Source organism: Schistocerca serialis, chromosome 10, assembly GCF_023864345.2.
Source record: "Schistocerca serialis cubense isolate TAMUIC-IGC-003099 chromosome 10, iqSchSeri2.2, whole genome shotgun sequence".
NCBI classification, from domain to species: domain Eukaryota; kingdom Metazoa; phylum Arthropoda; class Insecta; order Orthoptera; family Acrididae; genus Schistocerca; species Schistocerca serialis.
In genome coordinates this window covers 177,500,963-177,515,242 of record NC_064647.1, presented here as the reverse complement: position 1 = coordinate 177,515,242, position 14,280 = coordinate 177,500,963, and the positions used below count along the sequence as shown (strand labels likewise).

At 42.8% G+C, this 14,280-nt stretch overlaps 1 protein-coding gene across 1 annotated transcript in view; it reads right to left on the bottom strand.

The window, feature by feature from the left end:
- Positions 1 to 14,280, bottom strand: part of LOC126424642 (luciferin sulfotransferase-like) — a 76,513-nt gene that overhangs the window by 48,877 nt on the left and 13,356 nt on the right. Inside the window, exons 2-3 of the mRNA XM_050087375.1 lie at positions 9,562 to 9,661; positions 9,318 to 9,462 (exon numbers count right to left, since the gene is read on the bottom strand). Coding sequence (XP_049943332.1) covers positions 9,318 to 9,462; positions 9,562 to 9,661 — 245 coding nt within the window. The remainder of the gene's footprint in view (positions 1 to 9,317; positions 9,463 to 9,561; positions 9,662 to 14,280) is intronic.

The window sequence follows — 14,280 nt, the reverse complement described above, 5'->3', positions numbered from 1 at the left end:
GTTCTAAGTTCTAGGGGACTAACGACCTCAGAAGTTGAGTCCTATAGTGCTCAGAGCCATTTTAACCATTAAAGGCAGTTCCCAAAAAAAATTTGCCAATTTGCCTCAGCTCGGTGAGGAAGTGACACGTGTAAAGGGGCCCAAATCACAATAGGCGGAATAGTTATTGGTGGTCTACAGGGCCGCAGCAGATCAGCCCCTTAACTTGCATTACCAGCCACCACCTCCCCGAGTTACCCACAACCAGAAGATGTAGCAAGGGCGGCGCCTGTACATACTCTGAACCACGGAGACACACGACACCGACCCTAAATCACCCAATCGAGGTGTGAATGAAATGGCCCGGCCGAGAAGCAATTGCCACATTCCCGCTGAAAGGCAAACGAAAACTGTGGTGGGAAGACGCCAACAAAACCACTGGTGAAGAAACTCATACACTTCACTAGAACTTGAAGAACCCCTTTTTAATATATAAGTAACTCTGTTACATAAAAACAGTGCTGGCCGAGGAGGCAGAGCGGTTCTAGGCGATACAGTCTGGAACCGCGCGACTGCAACGGTCGCAGGTTCGAATCCTGCCTCGGGCACGGATGTGTGTGATGTCTCCTTAGGTTAGTTAGGTTTAAGTAGTTCTAAGTTCTAGGGGACTGATGACCTTAGAAGTTAAGTCCCATAGTGCTCAGAGCCATTTGAACCATAAAAACAGTAAACTTCTCACACTCCACCAAAGCGCCGGGAACGCGTTGCAGTTCCTTAGGCTTGTCAGAGCCAACCGCTGCCAGTGGTTTCAACGGCCGATAAGAAGACATACGGCCCACGCGCTGATCTCCTGCACCACGGCTTCTGAGCTCCATAAGCCACGTACATGCGGGTAAGGCAGCCCCTGACAGCCAAGAGCTCGGCCAAAGCAGTTGACGACCTCCAAAAGCAGGGCCCCGCTCGCGCCACCACTTCTCTCGGTCACCGCCCAGTACGTACCCCTCGACCGTCACGAGACCGCACACTTGCTCCACCTCCCGCCAGAGGGCGGTAGCGATCCAAACAGCGCGCCAAACCGAAAGCGCCGCCGCAAACACTAGACGCGAAGCGAAAGCACTCCGCCTGGCGCGCTTTTCGAAGAGCCGGACACAACTACGACTCAGGTCTGACATCTTCGCAAAATCGCTCCAGCATCAAGACACCCAGTTAAGTGCTCTAATTACTAAGAGCGCTTAGTTAACTGTAATTGTGATCGCCCTTTATGTAGTAAAACTTTGTCAGACGCGTGATGTTATGTGTGTTCGATTTCATTTGATGCCTCTTACTAAGCGTGTGCTGTGCTTCCGCATAATATTGATGTATTTGCAGAATGTTAGTTCATTAGCTATTATTAGCAAGTGTTTAATTTGCTTACGATACCGGTTAATCTATGTCAATATGTCCTCCGCGGGCGATCTGAGTCTTTATTTCTAAATGTTACCTTGTTGAGCGGTGCAGGGCCACTTAAGGTGGCCAATATGAGTGTTGTTAAGTTCTAGTGATTGTCCGTTCTCGTGAGCCAGTTCATGTCCCACTCTTAGCGTTTGTCCATCAGGTACTTTTTCACTTAAAGAAAGCACTTGCGAGCGAAATTAGTTGTCGTTTACCCTTGATTTTATAGTGTTAATTTACTGGTCATACTTGAATGTTAAAGTGACGAAAATTTTTTTTGGCCTTCTGTTGTCGGGTGTGGTCTGTGTTTCAGTGAGCTGAGGCAGCGGGCAACCGAAGCGCAGAGCTTCCCTTTAGATGACAAGTTTTACAAGTTTGGCTTACGGGCGGTGGACTTCGCCTGAGCTCTCGGTAGCGTTTGCTGGGTTCACATTTCGGTGGCCTACTCGATGTGGGGTTTGCAAACGGAACCACGTCTTGGTTCGAAGTTAAATATTACTTCCCTCAATCGGCTCCACCGTTCGTGGTTAAACTTCGGCCTTACAAGCTTGGGACTTACTTCTGTTGTTACACATTTATGGTTGTACAAAGTTGTAACTTTCTTGCCATCTTACAAGCCAATGGGCATTTGAATAATTTCGTGGTTCGCTCTGCAAGGTTCTTTAGTGTAATAACTTGCAAGACAGCCCAAGCTACGTTTCAATAAATATGTTCGAAGTATTCGTGTTAAAATTGAGGCTGTGCCCCAGTTATTTAACATGTAATGTTTAAGTATTGGAATTGAAAGGGTCTTAAATAACGTCTCTTAACTAGAGTTGTTTTGATAAAGACATGGTTAAATTCTGCCATAGTGGCTTTTCTCAATGTTTATGGGAGATCGTTGGCCAATGATTTGTTCAAATGTGTGTGAAATCTTATGGGACTTAACTGCGAAGGTCATCAGTCCCTAAGCTTACACACTACTTAACCTAAATTATCTTAAGGACAAACACACACACCCATGCCCGAGGGAGGACTCGAACCTCCACCGAGATCAGCCGAGCAGTGGCGAATGATTTATTAACTTGCTTATGATTTTATGTAATGAGTGTTTCGTAAATAATCTTACCTGAGTGGCGTCTGTCAATTTTTATGTGAGATTGTTTTTGGTAGTTAATAAACACATTGGAATTGAAATGTTCACTTTATTAGGTCAGCCCTCCCACTCCCTTTAGACTTAAAGGTTAAACAAAGCAGATGTTAACTAATAACTTTCCAATAACTTTTTGCGTAAGAGCCAGAAATTGTCTAAGGCGTTATTTACTTGCTGAATGTGTGAAGCTCTTTCTCCGAATAAATAACTCAAATTTTTTGATATTGTAAATTACAATTGCAGCTCTACTGTATGGTTAAATGATGATGGCATCCTCTTGGGTAAAATATTCCGGAGGTAAAATAGTCCCCCATTCGGATCTCCGGGCGGGGACTACTCAGGAGGACGTCGTTATCAGGAGAAAGAAAACTGGCGTTCTACGGATCGGAGCGTGGAATGTCAGATCCCTTAATCGGGCAGGTAGGTTAGAAAATTTAAAAAGGGAAATGGATAGGTTAAAGTTAGATATAGTGGGAATTAGTGAAGTTCGGTGGCAGGTGAAACAAGACTTTTGGCCAGGTGATTACAGGGTTATAAATACAGAATCAAATAGGGGTAATGCAGGAGTAGGTTTAATAATGAATAAAAAATAGGAGTGCGGGTTAGCTAATACAAACAGCATAGTGAACGCATCATTGTAGCCAAGATAGACACGAAGCCCATGCCTACTACAGTAGTACAAGTTTATATGCCAACTAGCTCTGCAGATGATGAAGAAATTGAAGAAATGTATGACGAGATAAAAGAAATTATTCAGGTAGTGAAGGGAGACGAAAATTTAATAGTCATGGGTGACTGGAATTCGTCAGTAGGAAAAGGGAGAGAAGGAAACATAGTAAGTGAATATGGATTGGGGGGAAGGAATGAAAGAGGAAGCCGCCTTGTAGAATTTTGCACAGAGCATAACTTAATCATAGCTAACACTTGGTTCAAGAATCATGAAAGAAGGTTGTATACATGGAGGAATCCTGGAGGTACTAAAAGGTATCAGATAGATTATATAATGGTAAGACAGAGATTTAGGAAACAGGTTTTAAATTGTAAGACATTTCCTGGGGCAGATGTGGATTCTGACCACAATCTATTGGTTATGAACTGCAGATTGAAACTGAAGAAACTGCAAAAAGGTGGGAATTTAAGGAGATGGGACCTGGATAAACTGAAAGAACCAGAGGTTGTAGAGAGTTTCAGGGAGAGCATAAGGAATGGGGGAAAGAAATACAGTAGAAGAAGAATGGGTAGCTCTGAGGGATGAAGTGGTGTAGGCAGCAGAGGATCAAGTAGGTAAAAAGACGAGGGCTAATAGAAATCCTTGGGTAACAGAAGAAATATTGAATTTAATTGATGAAAGGAGAAAATATAAAAATGCAGTAAATGAAGCAGGCAAAAAGGAATACAAACGTCTCAAAAATGAGATCGACAGGAAGTGCAAAATGGCTAAGCAGGGATGGCTAGAGGACAAATGTAAGGATGTAGAGGCTTGTCTCACTAGGGGTAAAATAGATACTGCCTACAGGAAAATTAAAGAGACCTTTGGAGAGAAGAGAACCACTTGTATGAATATCAAGAGCTCAGATGGCAACCCAGTTCTAAGCAAAGAAGGGAAGGCAGAAAGGTGGTAGGAGTATATAGAGGGTTTATACAAGGGCGATGTACTTGAGGACAATATTATGGAAATGGAAGAGGATGTAGATGAAGACGAAATGGGAGATAAGATACTGCGTGAAGAGTTTGACAGAGCACTGAAAGACCTGAGTCGAAACAAGGCCCCGGGAGTAGACAACATTCCATTAGAACTACTGATGGCTTCGGGAGAGCCAGTCATGACAAAACTCTACCATCTGGTGAGCACGATGTATGAGACAGGCGAAATACCCTCAGACTTCAAGAAGAATATAATAATTCCAATCCCAAAGAAAGCAGGTGTTGACAGATGTGAAAATTACCGAACTATCAGTTTAATAAGTCACAGCTGCAAAATACTAACGCAAATTCTTTACAGACGAATGGAAAAACTGGTAGAAGCCGACCTCGGGGAAGATCAGTTTGGATTCCGTAGAAATGTTGGAAAACGTGAGGCAATACTGACCTTACGACTTATCTTGGAACAAAGATTAAGAAAAGGCAAACCTACGTTTCTAGCATTTGTAGACTTAGAGAAAGCTTTTGACAATGTTGACTGGAATACTCTCTTTCAAATTCTGAAGGTGGCAGGAGTAAAATACAGGGAGCGAAAGGCTATTTACAATTTGTACAGAAACCAGATGGCAGTTATAAGAGTCGAGGGGCATGAAAGGGAAGCAGTGGTTGGGAAAGGAGTGAGACAGGGTTGTAGCCTCTCCCCGATGTTATTCAATCTGTATATTGAGCAAGCAGTAAAGGAAACAAAAGAAAAATTCGTAGTAGGTATTAAAATTCATGGAGAAGAAGTAAAAACTTTGAGGTTTGCCGATGACATTGTAATTCTGTGAGAGACAGCAAAGGACTTGGAAGAGCAGTTGAGCGGAATGGACAGTGTCTTGAAAGGAGGATATAAGATGAACATCGACATAATCAAAACGAGGATAATGGAATGTAGTCAAATTAAGTCGGGTGATGCTGAAGGAATTAGATTAGGAAATGAGGCACTTAAAGTAGTAAAGGAGTTTTGCTATTTGGGGAGTAAAATAACCGATGATGGTCGAAGTAGAGAGGATATAAAATGTAGACTGGCAATGGCAAGGAAATCGTTTCTGAAGAAGAGAAATTTGTTAACATTGAGTATAGATTTAGGTGTCAGGAAGTCGCTTCTGAAAATATTTGTATGGAGTGTAGCCATGTATGGTAGTGAGACATGGACGATAACTAGTTTGGACAAGAAGAGAATAGAAGCTTTCGAAATGTGGTGCTACAGAAGAATGCTGAAGATAAGGTGGGTAGATCACGTAACTAATGAGGAGGTATTGAATAGGATTGGGGAGAAGAGAAGTTTGTGGCACAACTTGACTAGAAGAAGGGATCGGTTGGTAGGACATGTTTTGAGGCATCAAGGGATCACAAATTTAGGATTGGAGGGCAGCGTGGAGGGTAAAAATTGTAGAGGGAGACCAAGAGATGAATACACTAAGCAGATTCAGAAGGATGTAGGTTGCAGTAGGTACTGGGAGATGAAAAAGCTTGCACAGGATAGAGTAGCATGGAGAGCTGCATCAAACCAGTCTCAGGACTGAAGACCGCAACAACAACAATCGTTTTGTTGTCTGTACATGTATATCATACTACCGACTTGCGTCCCATTCGGGTAATTCCTTCTTTGGGTGTATTACGCACGTTACAGATGAGCGAAAAGCCCGAAAAGTGTGGTGGTATAAATGAAAATACACCACATCTACATCTACATCTACATGATTTCTCTGCAATTCACATTTAAGTGCTTCGCAGAGGGTTCATAGAACCACAATGATACTATCTCTCTACCATTCCACTCCCGAACAGCACGCGGGAAAAACGAACACCTAAACCTTTCTGTTCGAGCTCTGATTTCTCTTATTTTATTTTGATGATCATTCCTACCTATGTAGGTTGGTGTGTTTGCCAAAGTAAAATAATCCATAGTCACGAACTCAATGACCAGTAAAAGGGATAAATTAATGTTGACATTTTTACTGGGTTTTGAGGGTTCTAGTTGTCAGTAATAATTTTCTCACTTATGACATTGACGTTTTCGACTTCTCCAGAAAACCAGGCGTAGGGCTTGTGACTGGGGGGTGGGAGGGGGGGGGTGTCTGTATCAGGAAGATGGTGGAAGCTGGAGGCAGTGTGGGCTCTGCAAGCTATCAGTGGGCAGGGGCGGCCTACGGAACACTTGCTCGAAGGATGGGACGGAACGAGGGAAGCAGTATTTAACATCCCAGCGACAACGAGGAACTTATACGGGGCACAAGCTCGGATTACTTAAGGAGGATGAAAGAAATTGAAAGGAACAATCCCGGCATTTGCCTGGAGCGATTTAGGGAAAATCACGGAATACTTAACGTGGATGGGCCCACGGGGATTTGAACTGCTGTCCTTCGGAGTGCGGGTCCAGTGTCTGCCCGAGCACAATGCCACCGAGCTCAGTGAACACTCGTGAAAGTACCGTTTGGGCCTGGACAGACATCAGATATAACAGCAACAAAAAATCAGTGCACCACTATCGGATTCTTTTCGAGTAGAGAACGTTTATTCGCTAGTCGGTCGAAGTTTCTTGTGTGAAAAATACTGCGAGTTTTGAACCGCTACTAACTACGAGTCTAATAATGTCTAAACAATCGTTGATCCCACAACATCTTCATCGGTACTTCCCAAACCACCTGACGGTGTGTGGCGAATGGTAGTTCCGGTACCATAAAGTATTCCCCCTTTCTCTGTTCCACTCGCGAATGGAGCATGCGAAGAACTATTGTCAGCAAGCCCGTCTATAAGCTCCAATTTCTCGAATTTCGGATTGTGATTCTACCAGTGAATGACAGTCTTTGGTTTGCTCTACCCCCAACATTATCTATGCGATCGTTCCAATTTATGTTATTTGTAACTATAATCCCTAAGTATCTAGTTGAATTTACAGCCTAATTTGTGTGACTTATCGTGTAATCGAAATTTGGTTGATTTCTTTTCGTACTCAGGTGAATGACTTTACACTTTTCTTTATTCAGGGTCAATTGCCACTTTTCGCTCCATGCAGATGTCTTATATAAATCGTTTTGCAATTCGTTTTCGTTATCTGATGACTTTGCAGGAGGGTGACTGACAGCATCATTTGCAAACAATCTAAGACGGCTACTCAGATTGTCTCCTATGTCGTTAATATTTCAGGAGCACTAGAGGGCCTATAACACTTCCTTGGGGAGCGCTGGATATTCCTTCTATTTTCCTCGATGACTTCCCGTCTATTACTACGAACTGTGACCTTTCTGAGAGGAAATCACGAATCCAATCGCACATCTGAGGCGATATTCCATAGGCACGCAACGCGGTTAGAAGACGCCTGTGAGGAATGGTATCGAAAGCCTTCTGGAAGTCTACAAATACGGAATCAATTTGACATCCCCTGTCAATAGCACTCATTACTTCATGAGTAAAAGGAAATAATTGTATTTCACAAGAACGATATTTTCAATATCTGTAGTAACTACGTGTTAATAAATCGTTGTTAAAAGATGGACCAAACCTGTGGAAATGGACAGAGGTTATACTGAAAAGTCATAAATTAATCCCCAATATTGTGGTTCTCTACCTGTGTAGTTGCATTGGAAATTCCTCACAATAAAAGTACAAAGCATTACTTTTTGACTGACCCTCATAGTTAGTAATTCTCCAGTACGGTCAACACTTCAACCACTCACCACCAATTACATTCTGTCTCTGCTAACCACTTTAGGGCGTGTGGCACTATAGTGTTACCTTTGTCCTGCTCCACTCTCAAATGCTTCTCCAGCTTTTCGTCGAGCAGATGCGCAAAATTATAGACCAATATCTCTGACGTCGATCTGTTGTAGAATATTAGAACATGTTTTTTGCTCGCGTATCATGTCATTTCTGGAAATCCAGAATCTACTCTGTAGGAATCAACGTTGATTCCGGAAACAGAGATCGTGTGAGACCTAACTCGCTTTATTTGTTCATGAGACCCAGAAAATGTTAGATACAGGCTCCCAGATAGATGCTATTTTCCTTGACTTCCGGAAGGCGTTCGATACAGTTCCGCTCTGTCGCCTGATAAACAACTACGGAATATCAGACCAGCTGTGTGGCTGGATTGAAGAGTTTTTAGGAAACAGAACACAGCATGTTGTTCTCAATGGAGAGACGTCTACAGACGTTAAAGTAACCTCTGGCGTGCCACAGGGAAGTGTTATGGGTCCATTGCTTTTCACAATATATATAAATGACCTGGTAGATAGTGTCGGAAGTTCCATGCGGGTTTTCGAGGATGATGCTGTAGTATACAGAGAAGTTGCAGCATTAGAAAATTGTAGCGAAATGCAGGAGGATCTGCAGCGGATAGGCACTTGGTGCAGGAAGTGGCAACTGACCCTTAACGTGGACAAAAGTAATGTATTGCGAATACATAGAAAGAAGGATCCTTTATTGTATGATTATATGATAGCGGAACAAACACTGGTAGCAGTTACTTCTGTAAAATATCTGGGAGTATGCGTGCGGAACGATTTGAAGTGGAATGATCATATAAAATTAATTGTTGGTAAGGCGGGTGCCAGGTTGAGTTTCATTGGGAGAGTCCTTACAAAATGTAGTCCATCAACAAAGGAGGTGGCTTACAAAACACTCGTTGGACCTATACTTGAGTATTGTTCATCAGTGTGGGATCCGTACAGGTCGGATTGACAGAGGAGATAGAGAAGATCCAAAGAAGAGCGGCGCGTTTCGTCACAGGGTTATTTGGTAACCGTGATAGCGTTACGGAGATGTTTAGCAAACTCAAGTGGCAGACTCTGCAAGAGAGGCGCTCTGCATGGCGGTGTAGCTTGCTGTCCAGCTTTCGACAGGGTGCATTTCTGGATGAGGTGTCGAAAATGTTGCTTCCCCCTACTTCCGAAAGGATCACGAATGTAAAATTAGAGAGATTCTAGCGTGCACGGAGGCTTTCTGGCAGTTGTTCTTCCCGCGAACCATACGCAACTGGAACAGGAATGGGAGGTAATGACAGTGGCACGTAAAGTACCCTCCGCCACACACCGTTGGGTGGCTTGCGGAGTTTAAATGTAGATGTGGATGTAGACAGGTGTGTGCCTACCTTGGGCTTGACGGTCCACAGTTGCTTGGGCAGCAGAACGGGCGGCAGGTGGCTCTTGATGAGTCTGGGTGGAGGCTGGTGCTGGGCCTTGTCTATGGTGTTGACAGCGCCGTCCCTGCAGCCCTTTGGTAACAGCGCGGTGTGCCTGAACAAGTGGACGATATAAGGTACGCGGCACTGGAACCTAATGCTACGGACGGTACACTAGACTTTATGGTGCTGCTCCCACGTGCTGAGTACTCACTCGAGGTAAGGAAATCTGTCACTGATGCACTTCTCCTTGGCCGATTTGAAGTCGAGGTCACTCATGAGCAGCCACACCATCTCCTGAGTCCACGTCGTACCTGCAGTTACAGAGGAGCAGAAACTGACGAGATTTCCAGAGACCTAGGCGAGCGAGGTAAGCTGGTTAATCACCCACAAGGAAACATCACCAATGCGACGCCATGAAAAAAACACACAAGCAAGATATCAGCCACAGCAATCTATCTCGCGCGGAAATTCGGCACATAATTCTGGAACTACGCAGTTACGAACCTCTGAATGTACAGTTTTTAAACTTCCCTCAGTTCGGCTGCTTGCCACTCTCTCCGCTATACTGTGGTCGCCTAATGCCAAAGTCCGAGGTACTGTACAGCAGGCTGAGTAAGAATTTAGTGTTCATGATTTCGGTGAACTGAAAGGCTATGCCCGCACACCCACTGTCGTCGCGACTGCACAGATATCGCTTCGCGCCCCCCCCCTTCCCCCCCCCCCCCCTTACCACCCCCCCTCTCCCCCCAAGCAGCGGAGCTGATCTAAAAATTTTGGGTAAAAATTGTCCCAGCTAGTTAAGAACCATTCCCTGCCGTGTGGGTCGGGCATAAAACATCTCTGAATCACGTTGTGAATCTAGTTGTATGGAAAGCTGTTGAAAATTGATCGCGTTTTTCCAGAGATATTTCATACGCTTTCAGCCACGACGGATCCAAAGACAGATTTGTTTCTTTTTTTTATTACTCTGCAATAAGATATCAATTGAGTTCCAGTCTATTTTTATTAATCTGATTCCCTGAGTAATTCGATTTATTTGCTTCAGCAGTCTGTATGCATTCTTTCAATCCTATTAAATCTGTTTGTAAAAAGGTTTATCAGTTTCCTTCAATAACCCTTGAATGTTCACAGATATTATTGTCTATGTACTAGTTGACTAAGGAATTTAGTAAACACTGGGAATGCCTCATATATTTCTGTTTTATTGACACAATTAACTTCTTAAATTAATGAGAGATGGCACCGAGGGATCAATGAAAGGAGAGTTGATCCCAGTGTGTATTGTTTCGGTATGATAAGTCAGTCAGTACTACGTTCCTTCGTGTATCTATCACCAAAGATATGCTTTCCGATGAAACAGTCCTTTGCCACTAATGTCCGATAAATTATGTCTCTCGGCCTTACAATGTCTAAGCTTCTCAATTCTCAGTACACGATATTTATTATGGGTTCGAATCCTTTCAATGTCTGTTCAGCACAAGTTTAATCTTTTAACGGGCACTATTTTTCACTTCTCGTTTATTAGCGGAATCACCTTGACAACGAGCGGCAAAGATACGAGTGTGATAAGGTCCAAACTATTTTCGGTCCCAATAATCTTTAATAATTCGCGTACACCTAATAAAATCCTATTTCAACATAAAAGTTTCAGTATTGTCAATAAATCTCTTCACAATCGTAAGTATACGATCGTAGCGTTTCGTTTAAAACGCACAATCACCATTCACTTGAATATCAATGTTCGTACACGCAATCCACTCCGTCTCTGAATTTATCCCATAATAATCTATTCTCCATCATTCCAATGTCTAATCCAGTTCCAAGAATGTAATTTAATTAGGCTTCTAATCCCAAAATTCCGACTACCACGGAAGAACTGCGAACACACTCGCCACCGCTGAAAACAAAAACTCAAGAGACCTTACAATGCTGCACAGTGGTTTATATATTTATTTATTTATTTATTTATTTATGCATTTATTTTACCTGGCAAGATTAGGGCCTTCAGGCCCTCTCTTACACCTAACCAGGCATACTCAGATTCAACAAATTTCAGTGTCTACAGAAAATTAGGACATATAACATGTTATACAATATTAATGTTAAAGAAAAAAAATAGAGATTATAAAAGTAGTACAATGATAATTATAACAATCAAAAAATAATTATAACAATCAAGAATAATAAAAATAATAATAATAATGATAATAATAATAACAATAATGACTATGTATATGAAAGTAAACATGTTTTTCTTTTATGAGTGTCAGTCCTATTGCTACTTGGGAATTTTCTCGTTATATTCTTGCAGCTTGTGAGTTATTCTCATCAAGCAGAGACATAAGACGATGGAATGGGGTGAAAGAGATATAGAAGAGGTAGATAGGTTAGAGGAAGAGAAATAGAATGGTAAAATTCGAAGCTATGATGGAGAGGAGAAAGAAAAAGATGAGGGGGGGCACAACAATGGTGGCTATACCGTCCCTAATATGTAAGTCTTAAGTTCCCTCTTGAATGTTGAGTGGTTTTGGATAAGACGCAGATCACAGGGGAGCGCGTTCCATAGTCGTATGGCTGAGATGGAGAATGACACGGAGAAAGATTTTGTGTTATGTAAAGGTACAGCCAAGATGCTAGACGTATCCGATCTGGTATTGCGGTTGTGGAATGATGATAGGTGTTTAATGTGAGAAGATAAGTATTGGGGGCACCAGTGGCTAAGAAATCGATGAAGTAAGCACATCGTGTGGAGATCGCGTGCCTTATGTGGGCGTATCCAACCAAGCTGGGAGTATGAAGGACTGATATGATCATACAACCGTATGTTGCATACGTATCTAACACAAGCATTCATCACTAGCTCGAGGCATCTCGAATTTTCATTATTTGTGCCATGTTGAACTACATCACAGTAGTAAAGATTAGGCAAGACTAGTGTTTGGACTAATTTTTGTTTAACATGGGTTGGAAATATTTTTCTAAATTTTTGAATTGCATGTAGGGAGGAGAGCGATTTTCGGCAAGCTGTGACTGTTTGTTCTTCCCAGTTTAGGTGTTCATCCAAGATTATTCCAAGGTCTTTTACTGTTTTTTGGTATGGTAGTTGGGTACCATGGAGGAGTATTTGAGGGACTGTTTCGCGAAAGTACCGACTGATTAACTTTGGATGAGATATAAGTATGACCTGGGATTTCTTGGGGTTTAGTTTCAGACCTAGGTTCTGTGCCCATCGAGAAACAGAGCAAAGATCTGCATTCATACTCGCTACTGCGTCAGCAATGTTCTTGGGGCTTGCACTTATGTACAGTTGGATGTCGTCGGCATATAGATGGTAGTTGCAGGAGTGAATCACTGAAGAAATATCATTAATGTAAAGTGAGAAGAGTAATGGACCAAGGACGGAGCCTTGGGGAACTCCAGAGCGCACGTTTTTCCATGATGACTTTTCCGACCCACAAATGACTTGTTGACTTCTGTTTTTGAGGTAGCTGTCGAACCAGTGTATTGCGCTGTTTGAGAAATTCAGCTGCTTCATTTTAATTAGTAATATATCAAAGTCAACTGTATCAAAAGCCTTGCTAAAGTCAAGCAGTGTTAGGATGGTAGCTTCACGTCTGTCCATAGCATGTTTAATGTCATCAGTTACTTTGATTAATGCAGTTGCTGTACTATGGTGCTTTCGAAAGCCTGACTGATATTTGTCGTGGATGTTATGAGTTTTGAGGTAATCCGTCAGCTGTTCATGGACGATGTGTTCTAGGGCTTTAGATATTGCAGGAAGTATGCTGATCGGCCTGTAGTCACCTGGCGACTTAGGGTTGTCAGTCTTGGGTATAGGTTGAATTAAGCTTTGCTTCCACTCAGTTGGATATGTACTACTGACAAGAGACAGGTTGAAGATGTCTGTGATAACTGGAGTAATAGTGTTTACGACGGTCTTAATCATGCCAATGCTCACTCCATCATTTCCTACTGCCTCGGAAGAGATTCTCATAATTGCCTTGTGTACTGTGCCGGTAGTGACATGTTTTAGGAAAAACTTGTCTCTCGAGAGATTGATATCTTGGGGCTGGTAATTTTTCGCTGCGTGGCAGTTTACGGCTGTTGAGAAGAAATCGTTTAATTCTTCTGCAGACGCTTGATAAACAGCGTCAGATCTTCGCTTCCCTATACCGAAACTGCGCAGCTTTTTCCACAGTGCAGCAGGTTTTGATATGCCGCATACGACAGAGCGGGCATGTCTGATTTTGGCATTCCTCACGCTTTGCTTGGTTCTATTTCGGAGTTTCCTATAAGCTTCGTACGCCTCGGGAGTTGGGTTACGCTTGAAGGCCCTATGTGCAGAATCACGTTCATTCATTAACTGGCGTAACGCAGTGGTGAGCCACGGAGCGGGAGCTCTCTTTACCTTGACAGTGCGTTGAGGAGCATGTTTATCATACAGTGCAATAATTTTGCGACATAATTCCCGAATTTTTCCGTCTAAAGTCGATTCATTGCTTATATCATGCCAAGGGATGTCTGAGCAATCCTTTTGAAGAGCGTCATGGTTAACATTTTTTAGGTTTCTGTAGGTTACCAGGTGAGATTTTTCTTTGGTAGTATGTACTGGGTAATTTAAGAAAATCACGTCATGAGCAGAGAGTCCTGGAGCGGATGTCTGATTGGCGCGAATTATTTTATCTGGTCGCTTTGTTGCTATTATATCTATGAGTGTATGGCTGTGTGGCGTGTGATGAGTTGGGTCCAGCGGTGTTAAACTCATATCATTGGAGTGGAACAGTCTCCTAAGTTTTTCTGCAGAGGGAGATTTTAACTGTAAGTCGATGTTTGTGTCGCCCATAATGATTATGTGTTCATACAGTGTCACGAGCGAGGACAGGGCAGACTGAAAGGAGGACATAGCACCGACGTTTGGAGGTTTATAGAT